This window comes from Girardinichthys multiradiatus, chromosome 14, assembly GCF_021462225.1.
Source record: "Girardinichthys multiradiatus isolate DD_20200921_A chromosome 14, DD_fGirMul_XY1, whole genome shotgun sequence".
Lineage (NCBI taxonomy): Eukaryota > Metazoa > Chordata > Actinopteri > Cyprinodontiformes > Goodeidae > Girardinichthys > Girardinichthys multiradiatus.
In genome coordinates, this window is record NC_061807.1 from 31,009,496 (window position 1) to 31,031,689 (window position 22,194).

Sequence of the window (22,194 nt, forward strand, 5' to 3'; positions counted from 1 at the left end):
CACTTTTTGCCCTTCACGCAAAACTAAGTGTGTTGGAAAACCATCACTACGCATCGCCCTGAACACACCATCCCCACTGAAAACCATAGCAGTGGCAGCATCATGCTCAGGGGAAACAATGTTTCAACGGAGGCAGAGAAGCTGGACAGAGTTGATGGAAATATGGATGGATCTAAATACATGACAAATCTGAAAGAAAACCTGTTGGTTGTAAAAACAAAAAAACTTGAGACTGGCATGGAGGTTCACCTTCCAGCAGAACAATGACTCTAAACCTTCAACCAAGATCAATAGAATGGGTTAGATCAAAGCACATTCTCAGTGGCCTACTCAAAGTCCAGACCTAAACACTCTTTATTCAACCTTGGTAAGCTTGTGATGTCTTTTAAGTTAAATGCTGTAACAGCTGTAACTGAAAAGGCAGCTCTAGGAACAATTGATTTAGAGGGGCTGAAACAAACTTACATGTTTTCCAGGCATTTCATTTTTAAGATTATTAAAAACCAGGCATAATTTTCTTTCTTATCACAATTATGAGCTACTTTGTGTTGGCTTATCAAAAGAAGTATTAGAAATTCAATGAAATTTGTGATTGTGTCTAGCTGTGTGGGATTGTGTAGCTTTGCTATTGTTCTATGAAGCTGAAATACACAGCTGAAATCTTTACGTTTCATTGGTCCATTGTTAAATGTGGAAGGCAAATGCTTGCATAATCTTATACATGACTGGAAATTACTATCTGAATCAAATCTATGATGTTTTTTTTAATAAAATCAATCCAGATACAATCTTAGTTGACATAGTGAAAAGGGCAATCCTCACCCGAAACAGAACCAAATGTAAAAGACACATAACAACCTTGTGAAATATTTATGGCAAGATATTTAAAAAATAACCATGCATATTTAACAATACTGAAAAACATAAATGCTATAGAGATGAGCCCAAACACACTTAAACTAAACAATGATTTGGTTCTCTCTGTGTCAGACAGGACCTATCACAGAGCTGCGTGACTTTAGACTGTGGTGTAAAGGAGTTCAACAAAAAGGGATGGGATTCTGGTGATTTGGGGCTGACGTCTCAGCTGAAGGACAAACTCTTCCTGAGAGTTGGTGGGCTTGTAAAATATTCAGGTTGTGTGTGAGTGCAGCCTGCTCTATAAATAGCGCCAGTTGAGCATAAAACCTTCAGATCCAGCACTGCTGTCCCACAGACCATCCCCAGTGTTATTTATTTTTATATAATAAATTATCCAAAAAGATGGAGCCTGTCGCAAAACTTCTACAAAATGAATCTAAATTTGATTTCAGTGAAGGTGATAGAACACGACACATTATAGCAGTCACCCAGCCTTCTGCAGATTTATGCTTATAGATAAAGAGTTGGGTATGAAAACATTTTTGGGTGCACTGCATCAACTCATTATAAATACATTACATTCATACAGAGAACATTTCAGTTACAAAAGCCATGAGGCCATTAAGGCCATTAAGTCTATTTTAAGTCTCATTTACCAAATTGAAGACTAAGTAACTGCGTCACCCAGCGGATATGCACGGATATCACAGCACTCTTAATTAAGTACTATTATTTAGCTGCCAGCAGGGGGCAGTGTAAAACAAGTCTACATCAACTAGGAGAAACAACTGATAGCTACCAGGTTTGTAATGCTTTAAAACGTTTATACTGTTAAATTAGATAAAACTTAAACATGTGGTTTCTCAATAAAAAACAAAATCCCCTTTTATTCCATGGTTGTCCCTCCCAGAAAAAGTCTCTGTAGAGTTTGCGTCAGCCTAGAATTACTAATTAACTAATTAGGACTGTGAAACTAGCCAAACTGAGCAAAAAAGCTAGTTTTAAAGAGACAACTCGGTTGTAAATGGTTTTGGTGGTTCCTTTGGGCTGCTTATGACATTTCTAAGTGATGACAGTAACCCTGAAATGACAAAGAAAGGAACTATTCTCTAATCCAGGGCTGAACCTTTCAAAGGCAGTTGTAGTTTTATGGGAGCAAAGAAGCAGTTGAAGGCGAAAGAAGAACCTCAGCAGGCAGCGGGTTTACTAAAATTAACTTAACAAAGCCGAGGCCTTAAGGAGTGTGTAATTTATTTTCAGTGTTATTATTGGAAAAGAGCATTTGCAGTATATATTTACTAATAGTTTGAAGGCGATATAAACGCCGTTAAAGTGGCAATTTTAAAATTTTTGGCCCTAACGCGACGCTAAGGTAGATCATTACAATAAATAAACAGGTAATACCTGTTTTTAAAGCGAGCTTAGATAAACCAACGAGCAAATATGTAACATAAGATTCCTGTAAAATTATAGCCCCCTGTATATTAAGTCTCAATTAGATTAAGAGCTGGAGTGTTTTATTAGAAGTTGGATTTCCAACTTCATCCAAATGTTTCTCAGACAGTGAACAATTCATTTCAATTCTATTTCACATCAATTTATTTACATAACAATTTGAAAGCATGAATGTAACCGGAAGTGCTTCACAACAATAACCAAAGTTTTTCTGGGATTCTTGAGTAGATAGCATCACATTACTAATCTTAGTACACCTTAGCTTCATATTGATCAAACTAATGCACCTGTTTTATTCCTTTGCAGCACATTTTTTTTTATTTCTTTTCCCATTTTTTTCCCTAGATTATGGCGTGAGGAAATGCTTACAAAAAGGCAACACTCTCGCTGAGTTTTGTTTTTGATCCTTCAGGCCAGAAAGAAGAACTATGAGGAATGTGTCATCACATGTTGCTACTGTATGTGACGCCTGAGGCTGCCCTGAGGACTCTGCAGAAACATGAAGGAACAGGTGTGTGGGAGTCAGTGGAAAAGCCAAGAAAATAGCAGATTTTGCTTCAAAGCGTGTAAGCGTGGTTTTGTTAAACCGTGCCAGTTTGGTTGCCTTTTTAGAAGCCTGAACTTTCTTAAACCTCTTTTCTGTGAAAGATAAATTGCCATTTTCCAAATTTTGCACACTTGGAACAGAGCAGCGTGACCTTCCCTGTCACCAAAATTCAACCTCATGCATCTCTCCCGCTGTAAAACAGTTACTTTAACAGACTTCCTCTGGTTTTCTGGCTATTGTGGTATAGTATCAACATATGTATTTGTACGCTTTCAGACTTAATGGTCTGGTTTAATGACTTTACAAGAATACCTCCCTGAAATTTCCATGACAAAATGTACACTCTTCCGGAGTCGGTATCCAGAATGTCTACAACACATTTCAGTCTTCCCAAAGTATTATGTGGATCAAATATTTTAGCTTTCCTCCCAATGGACATGAAATGGTCCATGTGACTAAAGACGGCATCAGCTTCCGCTACCACAAACCGCAAGAACAACATAGGCGGTTCTGCGCCTTTAAGACTTAACAGTCCAGTATTTCTTACAGTGTATATGTTTTTTGTTAACATTTTCCTTCATATGTCTTTAACCATTGTCAGATACATTTTGTCCCAATACAATCACAAACCTAAATGTATTTTATTGGTATTTTAAATGATAGACCCACACATAGTAGAGCATACATGTGAAGTCTTAGAATAAGATATGTTAGAGAACATTAGTAAACAAACAGCATCATTACGGCCCAGTAACACAGCAAACAGGTCTGGGACAAAGTTGTGGAGAAGAAGAAGAAGTGGGAAGGCTTTTCTACAGCAAGGACAGGGAATTGGGACAGAGTTGATGGGAAGATGGATGAAGCTAAATACAGGACAGTTCAGGAGGAAAACATTTTGGAGGCTGCAAAAGACTTGAGACTGGGGCATTGGTTCACCTTCCAACAGGACCACGACCTAAACATACAGCTAGAGCAATGATGGAACAATACCCGCACTTCCACCCTTGTGTCCCTGAATTGTGCGTTCCCGTTGATGGGTTCGAGTGCGTAGTGTGTCCCAATTCTCCAGAGTCGTCCTTAGCCCCGCCCCCTTTGTGCCCCACATCCGCCCTTCGGCGAAGCCCATCTAAGCAGACTTTGCCGAAGTATATTACCCACAATTCACTGCTGCAGATGACGTTCTGAGCAAAAACCAATCACAACCGTCAACCAGCCATCAAATCAGAATAATAAAAACTGCGTAAACTTTAGACAGCAAGCCGACAAACATATTTTTTTACTGGTTTTCCGGGCTCAACATTGTAAGAAACCAGTGGGTTCAGAGTGACTCTGGGCAGTCAGTAGGCCATAACACTGAAGTTACCTTTCAAACAAACACTGGAGCAGCGAGAGTCTGGTGTATAAACCTCCTTTGCTTCCTGCACTTTATTCTCCTCAAAACAATTGCTTGTTGCAGTTTTAAAGAGTTTTTTTAGCAGCAAGACTGAAAACAGCGCTGGTTCCCACCCTTTTTGATGTTGCAGTTACGGTGCAGAGGTGCAAGTCGATGACGTAACCTCTACTGTCCCAATTCTCCAATTTTGCAGCTTGTAACCTGTGCACTTCAATCCCTACATGCACTTGTACAAAGTAAACACTTCATAGAGGGGCGTAGGGTGTAGTGTGGGTATTGGGACAGGGCCCAAATCATATTTATGTGCTAGAATGACCCAGTCAAAGTCCAGACCTAAATCCAGTTTAAAATTTGTTGCACAATTTTTAAATTGAGGGGCACAGATAAGTGTCCAACCAATCTGACTTAGCTTGAGGTGTTTCACAAAGAAGAGCAGGCAGAAATTTTAGTGTCTGGATGTCCAAAGCTTGTAGAGACATTTCCCATCAGACTTGTTAATGAAACTGGAGCGGAGGACGTTTCTGTAAACTACCGACTTTTTTAGGGTTTTTAATTAATTTTATATTTTTGGATGTAAAACTATATATAATTTTCCTTCCACATCACAAATATGTACGACTTTGTGTAATCTAGTTGTAATCTGACAAAACAAAACGTTTAAGGTGTAATCATTAATCCTGAAAAGCGAAGTGTGGCAGATTGAATCAGTTTGTTCTCATTGCTTCTTTTGAACTCTTAAAATTTGAATCTTTCTTCGAATGGTTCCAAAAAAAATATATATTTTTTTTGTTTCTCGAGGACATCCTGGTTTATGTATATTATTGAAAAATGTTGGGATGAAAACACAACCCCCCCCCATTAACACACACGCTCTCCAACCTCCTCTACATCCACCACTCCCTGTCTCTCCTGGGACCCATGCAGAAGTCTGGTCAGGGGTCTCCAAATACCAAAATGCAGGAAGTCACAGCTGTGCTCTTCCCCCTTTCAACATGTTTGAGACTGAAAGCGTATGTTTTTGTCTCTAGCAGCATCTGTGTGTGGATTTAGGTCAGGGTGTTTTTTTTTTTTTTAGCCTGTGCACGCCTGTGTTTGTGTCTGAGTGGCTCTTGCATTTAGTTTATCTGGTTGGTATGACTGTACTTTTTGTTCCCACTTCTGCAGAAGTTTCCAGTGTAGTTAAAGCACGGCTTATTGGCCAAATAAACACTTTCTTTGCCTGAGTTGTGTGCGTGTTGTTATGGGCTAGTAGTGCAACGCTGAGTGCAATGGACTACTATGGTGAAAACATGCTTACACACGCTACCGATACTTCAAACCCTTTAATAGTTTCATACTCCTGCACATGCTTTTCTTTGATTTATTCCTTTGTTCCATCCATCATCAACTCTTTTTATTGTTATCGGCAGCAAGTGTTGCCTTCAAATGCACATATATCCTTTGGAGTTTTTATTGTCATGTGTTATTCTTTATTTTACACAATATGAATAAATGACAAATAATTTTATTAGGGAAAATAGTCATATTCAACTGCAAACTGTTGGTTTGATAAAATAAGATATTTAACTGAGTTCGATTATGACTCTTCAGCTCTCGATTTGTTGCATGTTTCGAAGCATCTGAATGTGCCACATCTTTTAAACACATCACCAATGTGAAGGAAGTTCCCACCAGGTGTTGCTACAACACATCCAGTTCACACATGCTAAGAAAGCAAAACATAGATGTTTATTGCTCATAATTCAGGTTATGAGTAATAAAATGGAAAGTACTGAACATATGAAGACAGTGAGGAAAGTTATGTAACCTGCTAAAATCTATCAGCATAAAGCAATATTAGTCCCAACTGATGGGCTATAAAAAAGTTATTCATTACCAAGGTGTCAACATCTCATGATGGGCAAAACCAGTGAAATCTCTTTTTAACCTAATGGCATTGCTCACAGAATAATCCTTAATCTATTGAGGGCTCCACGGAGCACTGTTGGAGCCATAATCCTGAATTAGCAAAAACGTTACCCTATGAACCCACCATGACCAGGTGCTCCCCACAAGATTTTGGACAGAGGGGTGAAAATAATTATCAGAAGAGTTGTCTAAAAGCCAAAGACAGCTAATGGAGAGCCCCACAAAGCTTTGAATTTAGCAGGTAAAGTTGTTTCAAAGCGAACAATATTTTATTCAATCATCTACCATGGCCTCTGTGCAAGCTAACTATGAAAGACTCCACTGCTGAAGAAAAAGCATGTTGATGGCCCGCATTTATACAAGCCTGTGAAATGGGTGAATAAAGACTGGTTAGAAAGGGCCCAATTTAAACTCTTTGGATCCCATAATACACACAATGTTTGGAGGTCAAAAGGCACTGCATATCATCCCCAATACTTCATACCAAGAGTGAAGTTTGGTGGTGGGAACATCATGGTGTGGAGGTATTTATGGCATACTGGCAGACCTCATATAATTGAAGGGAGGATGAAAACAAAAATTAACCAAGACATTCTTGATAAAGGTCTGGTGCCATCTACCAGGATGATGAAGATGAAACGAGTGTTTCACCAAGACAATGATCCCAAACACACAGTCAGGAAACTCTTGATTGGTTTCAGAGAAAGAAAATAAAGCTGCTAGAATAGCCCAGGCGATCACCTGACCTGAATCTATAGAAAGAACTAAAGGTCAGGGTTCATAGATGAGGCCCACAGAACCCTCAGGATTAGAAGACTGTTTGTACCGAGCAATGCTTGCCACTAGTTACTCTATACAGTGTCTTGAAGCTGTCATCACCAACTAAGACCAACTTTCTACGAAGTACTAAATACATTTTAATACATTTTCAATACTTCTTCTCTGTGTCATTACATTTTATTACACATAAATTAATTAATGGACATCGTTACTTTGATTTCTTTGCTTGAGTGGACTAAATGGGTTGTTAGCAACACCTGGTGAGAAGTTCATGTCAACTGAACCTTAAGAAATATGTTTTCTTAGAAAATGGCTGATGCGTTCGATACTTATTTACTTGCTGTAGACGAATACAAAATCAGTGGCATTCATTCAAATTATGTCCTAATTAAAATACATCTGATGAACAATTTCTTACAGGATGCTTCCTAACAGCAGAATATGCAACACTATTTTGGGTTAAAAGTAGATAACAGAGCACCTTTGTATCTCACTTTAAGCAACAAAAGCAGTTTAGCAGTTGCAGTACTGGCTGGTTGAGAGGAAAAATGGTAAAACTATACTCCCTTTTCTGTGTGCCATGTTGATTTACTCACCCTCTCCTTTTAACTGGCAGTTTCTTCTCTTCAGAGTTTAGTTGTGCACGGGAAAGTTTCTGACTTGAGCTTGCACAAAGCTCAATTGTTCTGCTGTTTTCTGTCAAAATCCCGAACTCCTAGAGTCGGTCAGTCTGTTTGGTGATTTTGCCTTATCTGTCAACATTAGCACGGGAATGTTTTGAAAAACATACGTATTTTCCGTTGCATCTCTTGTCCAGATGCTAACAGAGATTTTAATGAGAAGAACTAGGATTTTAAAAGATGCTCTTTAAAGTCAAGGTTTTTCAAAAAACTGTGCTGTATCTGTGTGGCCTGGTTTTCTGAAGACTATTAAAACCAATGATATACAGGGCTACGTTACACATTTATATTATCACCTTCTCAGATACAACCACAGCTACTATGAAGAAGATTTTATGTTTTTTTTCTTATCTATCTCGCCTTTTCATAACTTACTTACCTACCAAGACATCAATGTCCACCTAAACTGGCAGGCTGGGCAGGAAGCCCATGGTAACTCTGGAGGAGCTGCAGAGATCCATAGCTTAGCTAGGAGAATCTGTCGAGGCAGCAGTTATTAGTCTTTACGTAGCAAGAAAAAGCTGTTGATGAAAGAAAGCTAAAAAAAAAGTCCTATTAACAGTTCGCCACAAGCCATGTCTGGCAGCACACGGGTGGAAGAAGCTTGTCTTATCAAATTAGCAAAAAGCTCCACTGTGAAACATGGTGGTGGCAGCATCATGCTATTAGGGTGATTTTCATTAGCAGAAAGAGAAGGGGACATGCAACAAAGGTCATAATGTCGGGAATCGAACCTGGGGGGCTGCCTCAAGGACTGTACCCACTGTATACGGAGTGCCCTCCCTACCGCTACATCATGCAATGGCCCAGGACAATGACTCTTAACATACAGCCATAGCTACAATGCAACAGTTTACATCAGAGCATATTCATGTGTTAGAATGGCCCAGTCAAAGTCCAGACCTAAATGAAATTGAGAAATCGGTGGCAAGAATTAAAAACTGATATTCAGACACTAGACATCCCTCTACATTCAATCTGACGGAGTTTGAGCCATTTTAAAAAGAAGTAGGACATATTTCAGTCTCTGTATGTGCAAAGCTGGTAGTGACATACCAAAAAGACTCTTTCTTCTTCACACTTTGCCACAACTTTATGGCAAAGGAGGTCTTTGCAGAAAACCCCAAGTTTTTCCTTTAATAGTCGCAGTGTAATGACAGCCGCCTTTGTTTTGGTTACAGATAAAAATCACACAAAAAAACTACAAAGGAAGAAAGAAAGAGACTGGAAGACTTACAAGATGTTGGAAAAATGCACAAATGAAAGCCTGAGTGTCTGTGTTTGGAATACCAGAGAAATTCAAAGTATTAGAAGTATTGTCCATCCTTGACTTTTATGTCTTGAACAAGATATATGCAGAGATATGCTTGGACACGAGGAGGAAATAATGAAGCAGTGAGGACTGGACCAAGCAGAGCCGACTTAGCTGTCCTAATTGCAACAGACTTATTAAACCTTAGATCCGTCTGGTAGAATATCCCTACCCTCCTCACCACTATCTAAGTCAGATGCCACCTATCTTCCCCATCCTGACGTGTGAAAGTGTGGACATATGGAGATGATCACAGCTTCTGTTGCTGATGAGTTTCTTCAGGAATGCTGTCTGCTTGACAGACGAGTCGTAGCGCTGACATGGAGCCTCTGTTCACCCTCTGGATGAGAGAGGAGAGATGGACAAATGCAAGGAGAGAGACGTAAGAGGAGGAGGACAGGAGCGACGGTGAGAGACAGAAAGAGATAAGGAAAGAGGGGGGAGTTGGGAAGAAAGGAGGAGAGATGAAGGGGAAAAAATGACTTTACGCCACAACTGAACTGCCCCCTTTTTTTCCCCTCAACCTCTCTTAACTTTTTTCCTCCCTCCTTCCCTTCTCCGTCCTCCTCCTCCTCCACCTCCTCTGTTTGTGTGTGTTTTAAAGGATTTGGGGAGAAGAGGGGGACAAGCATTCTGAGCTCGGCTGATGGTGCAGGCAGGAGCTTCACAGACGAACAGGAGCCTGAGGGGCTGCAGACTGGGACTAAGAGGACTGAAGAGGCATCGAGGGGGGTTCTGGATCCTATACACTGGGCAGATAGGTGATTGACAGCCACGCAGAAGGAGAGATAAAGGAGTATTGACTCCTTGAAAAAACAAAAAAAGCACGTTTCAATGTAGAGACTGTACAGAGAGCAAGAGCAAAGAAATATTTATTCATCATACTGGAGAAGAAACGTTTTTGGGCTGCTGTTTTCTTTCTTTGATGAGAGAGAAGCAGATGAAAGAACCACATTTTAAATAAGAGAATCCTCGTCCTCTTCTTGCAATGCTTTTAAGGAACTCTGAACTGAGCTATCCTGGGGAGTCTGCTGACACAACAGGATACGTTTATGATCACTGATTAGTCCAGAAAAGACAATCTACAGTTTGCCTCCTTTTTTGGTTCATAAGGGCTTCAGCAGAGGTGCTGGGCTGATTGACACTATGTTTCACTGTTTAACAGCATCATGGACTACTTGTCTTCTTACTCTGTGCGTCCTGGATGTATGGACTGCAGCCGGGCCAGCCGTCCAGCAGTCTCAACGGCAGCAGCAGTCTCGCAGGTCCAGACAGATGTCTACCCTGTCATCCCCATCATCCGGCAACCTGTCAGAAAGCGCAGAGAGCAAAGTGGAGCGCCTCGGGCAGGCTTTCAAGCGAAACGTCCGCGAGCTGCGTGAGAAAAGCGCCTGTTTGGACCTGGTTTTTCTGGTGGATGAGTCCTCGAGCGTGGGGTCCAACAACTTCCAGAGCGAGCTCAGGTTTGTACGCAAGATGCTGTCTGACTTCCCTGTGGCGCCGGAGAACACGCGCGTGGCGCTGGTGACCTTCTCGTCCAAGACCCACGTGGTTTCAAGGGTGGACCACATCTCAGCGCCCAAGTCCCACCAACACAAGTGCTCCCTGTTCAACCAGGAGATCCCGGCCATCAACTACAGAGGAGGAGGCACCTTCACCAAAGGAGCTTTCCAGAGAGCAGCGGTAAGTCGTAACTCATGGATTAAGTTAGGAGAAACTGTCTGCACTGTCAGGAAACGAGTTAGTTATTCTTATTTGTGCTATGTTCGCTCTCATTAATGTATTCCCTTTTTGTGCTGTCTGTGTCAGTCTGCAGCCTGCTCTGTGTATGTGTGTGTCTACGCGTGCAAGGAATTACTGTGGTTTAGAGAGGTCGATGTTAATGAGGCCTTGCATTGCTTTGCTGGTGCAGCTTCCTCTAAATTACACACCAGCAGACAGCGAGGGGAAGCTGCTTGCTGGGTAATTGTTCAGGGCTTTCTAGTGATCAAAATACCTGAAAGAGCAAGACTACAAAGGCAAATAGAAACACATGTATGAACAAAAACTGGGCTTATGGACTAAATGAGGAGACAAACACTACTTTGCTTTGCAAAAGTGTTCTTACGCCACAAGCATGAGTGTGTATTATTGGAAATGTATGCCACAGACAAACACAGACTGTATAATTGCGAAGTAAATGCTTCACTGCTTTCAAAACTAAACAACAAATGAACAAATAAAAATCTAAAATGCATGATATGCCTTTGTATTCCCTTTCATTGATTGACCTCACGATTAATAGAAACTCCTTTCCCTGTAGTTACAGCTGCAAGTCTTTTGGGGTGTCTCTCTTCCAGCTTTTCACATCCAAAGTCTGACATTGTTGTCCATCTTTGTACAATTTCTCAACCTGAGATTGGTTGGAGAGTGTCTGTGAAATCAGTTTTTTAAGTCTTGCCACAGATTATCAAGTAGATTTAAGTCTGGATTTTGACTGGGTTGTTTTAACAAATAAAGAGACTTTGCTCTGAACAATTCAATTTTGGCTCTGGCTGTATGTTTAGGGTTGTTATCCTGCTGGAGGGTGAACCTCTGCTTCAATCTCAAGTCTTTTGCCGGCTTTAAAAGGGTTTCTTCCAGGACCTCCCTGTTTTTAGCTCCACCTATCTTTCATCAACTCGTACAGCTTCCCTGTCTCTGCTGAAGAAAACTCTCCCCACTGCATGATACTGCCACTACCATGTGACCAGAGTCCATTACATGGCTAGTAGAAAACTGCAAACTACTTTTTTTGTGACTTTCTTTCAACATTAGGACTCTTTTTACCTCTCTTCCATAAAGGCCAGATCAATGGATTGCTCGACTAATAGCTGTCCTGTCAACAGATTCTCCCACCTGAGCTGTGGATCTCTGCAGCTCCTCCAGAGTTACCATGCTGCTTCTTTGATTAATGCTCTCCTTGTCCGGTCTGTCAGTTTAGGTGGACGACCATGTCTTGGTAGGTTTGCAGTTGTGCCATACTCTTTACGTTTTTGGATCGTGGATTGACGGTGCGCTGTGAGGATATTGTTTATAATCTAAACCTGCTTTAAGCTTCTTCACAACTTTCTCCCTGACCTGTCTGCTGTGTTCCTTGGTCTTCATGATGCGGTTTGCTCACTAATGTTCATACTGAGATTACATTACACACAGGTGGACCCTAATTACTAATTGGTTGCTTCTGCGGGAAATTGATGGCACTGGGTTTTAAATTTGGTTGATTTTGTGTATTAGAGTAAAGGGAACTGGTCAGATTTCTATCTGTAAATATGATTTCAAAACAATGTAACATTTTCCTTCTAATTGTGCACCACTTTGTGTTGATCTATCAAATAAAATCTAAATAAAAAATACTGATGTTTGTGTTTGTAATGTGACAAAATACGTAAAAGTTGAAGAAGTGTAAATACTTTTGCAAGGTGCTAGAAGTCAAGGATTGTCAGTGTATGTCAGTATGTGTGATGGGAAGTAGATTATTTTTAATCTATTTTTTCCTTGTGAAAATGATTCTAAGTGGTCCTGGTAATTTGTTGCTACTGTAGTTATTTTTGTTTGTGGTGATAATGCTCGTCTATTTTATTTTGGGCCGATATGAGCTGTCTTAAACTCTGGGCATCTAAACTGAACATATGGCACAATTCACCCGTCGAGTCCAAACAGCTCAGCTATAAAAACAGCCCTGGTCGCATATTGTGGCTCTTCCTGTTCAAAACACACGCCCACACCTCAGCTCACCCTTCAGATCTGCAAATTCCCCCAAAATTCTGTTTTTGGGAGAGGTAAACCGTTTTCATCATCATAGTAGAATGCAGGGAAAATAAGTTATGCACTGGGGAAGCTAAACTGTAAAAATGTGAAATAATTTTAACATCCAGTGCATTGTGATACTTAGGTAGTCTGAAACCTAAGCTTTCTTTCAGCAGGTCCTAGTTGCAACTAATACCCTTGGATTAAATCCTTCAGCTAAGTACTGACAGCTTGGCCCTTAGGACAAGTTTTCGGTTAAACATCCATAGTCAGGTGCTGATAAGCAGACAGCTGGCTGTCTCCCAGCTTCTAACGACCACCACTTTAATGAGAAAAAAGCTTTTTGGGCACAACTTAGCTTCTTATCATGACTTAGAGACACATATATTTGTTTTTAGGCAATTAACAAATTGACGTAGTAGTCTGAATATGCCCTCGGGAACTTTGGTTAACTCTGTGGAGTCCGGTTTAAAAAGGTAATTTTAAAAAGGATTAATGATGCACTTTTCTTCACATATCTTTGCCATCAAAACAGTTGATTACTTATTTCTTTTCTCGCGTGTTCAATGTGTAAGACTCGGGCTGACTAACAGCAAAGCTTTGTGCTGCCTACACAGAGCTGAGACAGTTTTTTAAAATTAAGATAAATGAGCGTAGCAGATCCAGACATAGAAGCGTAATGTTAATTGGGCTCCAGGAGCACCTTTCCACCTAATAGATTCAGCCTGGTGTTTGCTGCATCTCTATATGGTCAGTGAAGTAAAAAAAATCAAAACCCAAGGCTTTCTTTGATTTATTAGCTAATGCTACGTATTTTTAATTGCCTGTCTGAATGGGAAAAAAGGTGGGGGAGGGTTTGTTTTCCTTTTCCATTACTCACAAAAAAGATAGGTCAGCTAGCTTTGAAAAGGGAAACAGCTCTCACCTTCAACCAACTAAACTGCATCGCTATAGCATCACACTATATTAAATTAGTTGTTTTAGATGTCTACGTAGTTGTTTGTCTATTTTAAGAGAAAATAGAGGTGTGAACATACATGCATAGGTCTATGAGACGTGTGAGTTTGTGCATCTGTGCAGAAAGAAATTGAAAGTACGAGCCAGAGAGCATAATTCATAATTACAGTGTAATCATAACAGTGGCATATTTTATTCCTTTGGCGAGTCTTGGCTCTTCTGAGTGCTGTAGAGAGCTGGGATCCATTAAGAGACACATTTTTCCACCAGCCGTGCATGTAGAGGCAGGGCTGTCCTCCAGCTCACTTCGTTTCTGTCCGTCTCATTCTCACCCCTGTCTGTATGGCTGCTGTCTCTCTTCTCACCATATTCATCATTCAGGGCGTTTAAAGCATCCACATATAGAGGTTACACAGTGATCTCTGACTAATTCAGGCTTTTTGGCTTATTAGTTGTAATTTAATGAGTAGACAGAGTTCACCAATTTGTACCCCTCATTACTGACCCAGAAGGGGACTTTTTGCCTCTTCTTACTTCCTTTTTTACTTGTAAACAAACCGTTTCACACATTTTACCTCATCTGTTGCATATCCGTATAATTTTCTTAGAAGGTAGATACTTTTTTCATGAATTATGAGGAAATAATTATCAAAATGCTCAAAACCCATAGTTACATTTTAGATTCTTTTCTGAAGATTTTAGATTACACATTATTTCCACCAATTGTAGTTATGTACCGTCTTTGGGTCAGTTGACCTTTTGGAAATATAACTCCTTATGACCCCAGATCAAGCCAAGGAGGTTCTACTTTGTACACAAAAAGTAGGGTTTGAAACAAGAAAATTATTCATACCCCAGGCAGATTTAGGTTTAAACTAATCTTTGAGTTGAACCCACATGTTTCTTCTGGCTGGGAGTAGTACTAACATTTTGTAATGGCCCATGCAGAGTCAACAACTTGAATCTAACTGAGAATCTGTGGAGGGAGCTAAAGATTAGGGTAATGGTAAGGAGGCCTTCTATCCTCAAAGGCTTGGAGCTTGTCACCAAACAGAAATCATCAAAAGGCCAGTGGAAACATGCAAAAAGCTGGTCGGCATTTAGAAGAAGAGTTTGATTGCTCTAATGCCGATTAAGAATTTAAATGTTTTGTTAAAATGGGTATAAATAATTTTCAGTATGCCAATTTAATAAATAAAATAGGAAAATAAACATTAATAATTTTTATAAATGGTTTTCCTTTGATAATTTTGTTATCTTTGAGAGATGGATGTTTTATTTCCTCTCAAAAACAAAATTCTTTAATAAAAAAATCACTTTACCAGAGTATGAATAATTTTAGAATGAACAGTATATTACCTAACAAGTTTAGTGGTGCCCCCCATCATATTGTCCGACACATTCTCCCAAAAAAAAAAACCTAAAACATTCATCAATAAATGCAAAAAATCTGCAGGACAGTCATTTAGATATTTTGGTAAAATCTTGCGTTAAAAATGTAAATCTGTGTAGCCATTTTCATGTTTTCTTTCCTTATTCTGGCAGTGTTTAATACCTAACTCTTATATAACATTCATCTAACAAATGACAACGTTCTCAATACAAATATAATGTAAATGCATGTGAGGGTGTAGTGAAATGCATAATATTTTTTCCTAACTATTTCTTTGAGTAATAAAAGTACAGTTATTATTTTGTGTTCATGTTGGATTCCACATTTTGCTTTTTTACCTCGATTGTCAAATAATAAAAGATTATATCTGGCAAACATTTTTTAGTCGAACAGTAGGGTAGTTCTTCCTCCTCTGTACAAAAATGACCATGAATTACTTTAAGCCTCATCAATGCTGTCCCTACAGAGGGAATTCAATGCATGAAAAGCTGAGTTAAAACCTAAAACGTGTTTTTTTAAACACATCCACAAAGAGTTTTGTCCTGACAACAGCCTCAGTCCTGCAGAGTGGGGAATACAAGCATTGCACAAATATCTTAAGAAATACTTGGCCTTGCTTCAGAGAAACTTGTTTCATTCTGCTCTGTCTCCCTGATCTGTGGTGTTGCTGTTCTTTTTTTCTCTAATTTACCCCAGAGGTGCTCTGTTGGAGTCAAATGAGGGAACATATTTGGCCACATTTCACTTTTTCTTCTTGAAAATATTCTGTGTGATTTTGGCATTGTGCTTTAGTAGTTATATCGGCGTATTATTCATTTTTGATAAGGTTAAGGACACTGAGATTGTTCTTATCTGCAGATATTTCCCCAATTTATAGATTCTCACAGTGCCATGTTTTCATTTAATCTCAGCCAAAACCTTTTAACGTAAATTTACGAGGATTTCTAAGTTCAACAACCTTTTTTTCATGTTCTTTCACAAAGCTTAGGACAGTCTCATTGAATAGTTGTTGCATGCATAAAAGGTAAAAGTGGTGGTGGAAAGACTGAACAAACTAAAGTTTTAAAGTTTTCTCTTTCACTTATCTGGACATCTGGCTAATAATTTAACACAGGAAAGTTTTGCACAGAGATCCAGTTTCACAGACGTTCGCCTTCAGAATACCGTTTCCAAAATATTCATCACCTTCAGTCGTTTCATTTTTGCTTTAATCAAAGCACAAGACCAACAAAATCATCATTTGAAAACACACGAGGTCCCACAGTAGCCCTTTTATTAATACGGCCTTCTTATTTCTTAGGTACATCTTTGCAAGGATGATTCACATAATTATCCTAAAAACATCTTTCCTGTATTTGATGCTCTTACTTTCTTGTATCTCCATGAATTTTGCTAGATGTATTTAGACGCTTGAATGTGTCCGACAAGCTGTTCCGACTAAGGCTGAAAATCAAACTGAAGTTACAGCTAGTTCGTCCGTAATAAAACAAAATTTCGCAGCAATTTTTTTCAGTTTGCTTTGTTATTTTATTGTAAATCTTTATTTGAATAGATTAAATTTAACCGTACAAAAATCTATTCCTATTATATATCCTACCTGCTAAACAACAGTGTCCTCTGCCCCTCTGGCAAAGAACAGTCGGTAAGTAGACGGTCTTATGATGGCTCCAACTGAACCAGCCATCTCCGTCATGACCACACATAAAACATTAGCCAAGGTACATTTTTAATTACAGCACAAAATGTGAGGCGTGTTTTAGCAACAGCAGCCTCTGATTCAGTTCTGTACAAGTCATAAAATTAAGTCCTCTGCTGTGTTGTATATGATATAATTGAAGCAACAGCTAGACAATACACATTCCTCCGTTAAAAGGGCGTCTTGCTGGATGAAAATGCCTCAGAATTCACATCAGAATCTGTTAAAAGTCCAGCAGAGTATTAACTAAATCCAACAAGTCAACCTGAAAGATATTTGTGCCAGCCTTATTCTTAAGTCATCCACTGTTTTAAAAGCTTTATATTCTGATGAAATCATACATTGGAATCCCATGTTTTTTTTACCCCGCTGGTTGTTGAAGAGAAAATGCTCCTCTAGCCATGACCTTCAAGGATTTTTTGGAGCTAGTTACACTTTTTTACACTAAAGGATGTAAAACATCGATTAAAGGTCTTGAGTCAAACCCCAGACGGCTGAGGCGGGGACAAATAGCCTCTGTATATGAGATGCCCGGTCTACCCTTATGCCGTGGATCGCCCCATGACAACTCATTCTGAATACATAGGGTTTAATAGCAGGTTGGCCCTTCCTTTGCTGCTATAACAGCTTCAACTCTTCTGGAAAGGCCCTCCACAAGGTTTAAGAGTGTGTTTATTGGAATATTTGACCATTCTTCCAAGGAAACCATTGTGGATCAGGGCTCTGTACAGGCCAGTCAAGTATATGCACAACCAACCAGTCAATCCATATTCTCCCTGCTTAGTGGTCTGATGCGCAGAGGATGTTGGAAATAAAAGGGACCATCACCAAACCATTCAAACCTAGTTAGCATGATTAATTGTCCAGAACAGTTCTTTTCATATTCTGCAGCATTCGGAGTTCCTTAGATTGAAATTTAGGGTCCAAAACCCAAAAAAACAAGCCCACACCATAACACCCTCTCCACCAAACTTTATATTGTGTTGATTAATGTCCCAGTACCGTTCTCCTGGAGACCACCAAACCCAGACTAATTCCTGGGATTGCCAGACAGAGAAGCGTGATTCGTTTCTCACAGTCACAGACTGGTGGAGACCTCTGAACATGCTTTCCCCACTCTGTGATTTTATGTGGCCTACCACTCCATGGATCAGTTTGTAGAAGCAGTCTTGCAAGTCTAGGTTGGAACACCTGAATTTAACAATTTCCACTTTATTAATTTTGAAAATAAAGTGTATTTGTAATGCAAATATTCTCATAATCTTCCATGTTGTTTCACTGGTAGCCAATAATCTTGAAGATCCACAGATCACTGTCTTCATAGCTGTTGCTATTTCTAACACACTGGTTTGGAGAACTTTTTTACTATAAAATAAGATGGAAAGTTTTACAATAGCTTCATCTCTTTTCACTTGTGAGAAATCTCCACCATCACTATTTCTGTCATTTGTCTTCACCCTGAAAATACACCTCGGGGTTGCCGTGAGCTGCCAGCTAAACCCCTACTTGCTTTCTTCAGGCAAGCCTGGCTTTGAAAATGGAAAACAGTTGGCTAAACCAGCCTTGTCTCAATGTCAATCTGTCCTCACAGTTGCATAAGACAGCAGGGCGTGAAAAGCAAAGATGAAAGATAGACTGGAAAATGAGGGGGAAACGAATGAAGATGATTGCTCCCAGCCATGTTTTCAGCTTACTGTTGGTAAGCTATATTTCTGCTTGACTGTAGCCTAACACGGACAATAGGGTTGTCCCTATAATGCGGTTATAATCACTGGATCAGAGATCCTGTTAAGATAGCTAGTGTACTTTTAGTAAGTAAATTAGTAGAGGTCTGATCTGCAGGTGGTTATCCTCTTCTTAATCTGTCAAGGATGTGTGTGTGTGTGTGTGTGTGTGTGTGTGTATGCTCTTTATTTCTCTAAATGTTCACACACATTATGTAGCAGCTGCAGGTTTTTATGTGAAAGTTAGAGAGGTCATGGACTGTATAAGCTACAGGCTGCACTTGTTTCACATATTTTCCTACATTAGAAGTACAAATATCAAGTATTTTATTATGATTATATGTGATGAATCAACGCAAAGCTGTGCACAATTATGAAGTGGAGTAAAAAAATCTGAGAAGTGAGGTATTTGTTTTTGAACCCCCACAGCAAGATGTTCAGGGTGTTAGCTCAGTTTAGGTCTCATCCCACATGTTACTATATGACCTTCGTGGCTTGTGTCTATAACGCTACTTGTTACGGCTTTCTTTCAACAATGGGTTTTCTTCTACTCTTCCATGAAGGCCAGATTTGTGAAGTGCACAACCAATAATTGTCCTGTCCCAAGATTCTTCCACCTATGTTTTGGATCTCCAGAATTACTATTGGCTGCTCTTTCTGTCTGACATGTCAGTTTAGGTGAACTGCATTGTCTTGGTAGGTTTGCAGTTGTGCCATACTCTTTCTATTTTCTGATCATTGATTGAACAAAGAATGCTGTAAACAGTCCTAGTTTTAAGACTTCACATTTGGCTTGTTAATAAGACATTGATCCTGTTGGATGGAGTCTCAGACGCTAAACCTGACACAGATCCCAGTGTTGAAGATGCTGAATGTATCAGTGTTAGAAGCACTGGTAAAATACAGAGGTCAGATTTTCATAGAGCTTCTTGCAAAAATCCATTAATGGTTTATTTCTGCAAAGCAAGAGTAAACAAATACTGTTGAGTGGGTTTAGGAAACCCACATCTCCCCCCTGCTCTGTGATTTCTCCTCCTCTGACTACCTCTTGTCACCTTATCCTCCACAGACGCAGACATTCCCCTGCAGGCTATTCGGGAAGTGGAGCGTCCTTTCCGTCAGCTTTGACGCATTCCAGTCAAAACGTGAAGTGTTGTTTCTCAAAACATTATCTGTTAGGGTAAATGAGGCCTGTGAAAATCTCTTGTATTTGTCAAGTGGAGAAGAACTGTGGGGTTCCTGTGCTTTCACGGCTGTATCAACACAACCACTACCAGAGACGTTGTCAAACTTGATGATATTTTTGGGGAGTTTGTGGCATTGGCTTTATTCTTGCTGTTATCTGTCATAATGTGCAGATTCATATGTGTCTTCACATGTAATCAAGCTTGTTGCCCAATCTAAGAAGAAGAAGAAGAAGAGTAAAGCCAAATGAATACAATTTAATTGAGAGAACTAGTGGGAAACAACAAAGTTCTCTCTGCTGCAGAAAAAAGCAAGTTGCAGCTCTTTGTTCTTGACCCTGTGACTGAACAATGCTAGCGTGATTAAAACACAGTTTCCTGTCTGGAAAACTACCACTTCCTGACATCCCAATTTCAATCACTTCCTGTCCCTAGTACTGTCTGCCTTTTTCTTCTTTTTATCCCCCTGCATCCTCCTCCTCTTCATTATCAGAGGGTCTCTGGGAAGAATGGGTGAGATAGCGAGCACCCACAAGTCAGGAAAGTTCTGACGGACAGAAACCAGGCAACATTGTGTACAGACTAGACTCTTTGTTAAAATACAGTACAGACCAAAAGTTTGGACACACCTTCTCATTCAAAGAGTTTTCTTTATTTTCATGACTATGAATATTGTAGCTTCACACTGAAGGCATCAAAACTATGAATTAACACATGTGGAATTATATACTGAGTTAAAAAGTGTGAAACAACTAAAAATATGTCTTATATTCTAGGTTCTACAAAGTAGCCACCTTTTGCTTTGATTAAAACTCCGCACACTCTTGGTATTCTGTTGATGAACTTCAAGAGGTAGTCACCTGAAATTGTTTTCCAACAGTCTTGAAGGAGTTCCCAGAGATGCTTAGCACTTGTTGGCCCTTTTGCCTTCACTCTGTGGTCCAGCTCACCCCAAACCATCTCGATTGGGTTCAGGTCTGGTGACTGTGGAGGCCAGGTCATCTGGCGCAGCACCCCATCACTCACCTTCTTGGTCAAATAGCCCTTACACAGCCTGGAGGTGTGTTTGGGGTCATTGTCCTGTTGAAAAATAAATGACGGTCCAACAAACGCAAACCGGATGGAATAACATGCCGCTGCAAGATGCTGTGGTAGCCATGCTGGTTCAGTATGCCTTCAATTTTGAATAAATCCCCAAGAGTGTCACCAGCAAAGCAACCCCACACCATCACACCTCCTCCTCCATGCTTCACGGTGGGAACCAGGCATGTAGAGTCCATCCGTTCACCTCTTCTGTGCCGCACAAAGACACGGTGGTTGGAACCAAAGATCTCAAACTTGGACTCATCAGACCAAAGCACAGATTCCCACTGGTCTAATGTCCATTCCTTGTGTTCTTTAGCCCAAACAAGTCTCTTCTGCTTGTTGCCTGTCCTCAGCAGTGGTTTCCTAGCAGCTATTTTACCATGAAAGCCTGATTCACACAGTCTCCTCTTAACAGTTGTTCTAGAGATGTGTCTGCTGCTAGAACTCTGTGTGGCATTGACCTGTTCTCTAATCTGAGCTGCTGTTAACCTGTGATTTCTGAGGCTGGTGACTCGGATGAACTTATCGTCTGCAGCAGAGGTGACTCTTGGTCTTCCTTTCCTGGGGCGGTCCTCATGTAAGCCAGTTTCTTTGTAGCGCTTGATGGTTCTTGCGACTGCACTTGGGGACACTTTCAAAGTTTTCCCAATTGTTCGGACTGACTGACCTTCATTTCTTAAAGTAATGATGGCCACTTGTTTTTCTTTACTTAGCTGCTTTTTTCTTGCCATAATACAAATTCTAACAGTCTATTCAGTAGGACTATCAGCTGTGTACTGTATCCACCATCTGCACAACACAACTGATGGTCCCAACCCCATTTATAAGGCTTGAAATCCCACTTATTAAACCTGACAGGGCACACCTATAAAGTGAAAACCATTTCAAGTGACTACCTCTTGAAGCTCATCAACAGAATACCAAGAGTGTGCGGAGCAGTAATCTAAGCAAAAGGTGCTACTTTGAAGAACCTAGAATATAAGACATATTTTCAGTTGTTTCACACTTTTTTGTTCAGTATATAATTCCACATGTGTTAATTCATAGTTTTGATGCCTTCAGTGTGAAGCTACAATATTCATAGTCATGCAAATAAAGAAAACTCTTTGAATGAGAAGGTGTGTCCAAACTTTTGGTCTGTACTGTACATTGAACTTTTACTAGGAGAATAGCTTTAATACAGTCTGCAAACCCCAAGTCTTGCTCTTTTGGGTTGGTCTGCACTACATTTATCACTGTCCACTCTATGAAACTGTAAAATATACACTTTACTGATGTGGAGGAGGTTATAAAACATTTTTGAAAGGGACCACAGCTAAATGCAACATGAAGTTGGGAATAAATAGCTGATTGGTTTGAATTTTCCTTGTTTTATAATAATTTATTTTGAAATCTTCAAATTAGTAAAGCATATACAAGTCATATCTCCAAACCCACCCATTTAGAGGAC

At 39.9% G+C, this 22,194-nt stretch overlaps 1 protein-coding gene across 1 annotated transcript in view; it reads left to right on the forward strand.

The window, feature by feature from the left end:
* The first annotated feature begins 2,736 nt into the window (after positions 1-2,736).
* The window catches only part of svep1 (sushi, von Willebrand factor type A, EGF and pentraxin domain containing 1), a 124,562-nt gene continuing 105,104 nt past the window's right edge, over positions 2,737-22,194 (forward strand). Inside the window, exons 1-2 of the mRNA XM_047385542.1 lie at positions 2,737-2,827; positions 10,102-10,619. Coding sequence (XP_047241498.1) covers positions 2,752-2,827; positions 10,102-10,619 — 594 coding nt within the window. The 5' untranslated portion in view covers positions 2,737-2,751. The remainder of the gene's footprint in view (positions 2,828-10,101; positions 10,620-22,194) is intronic.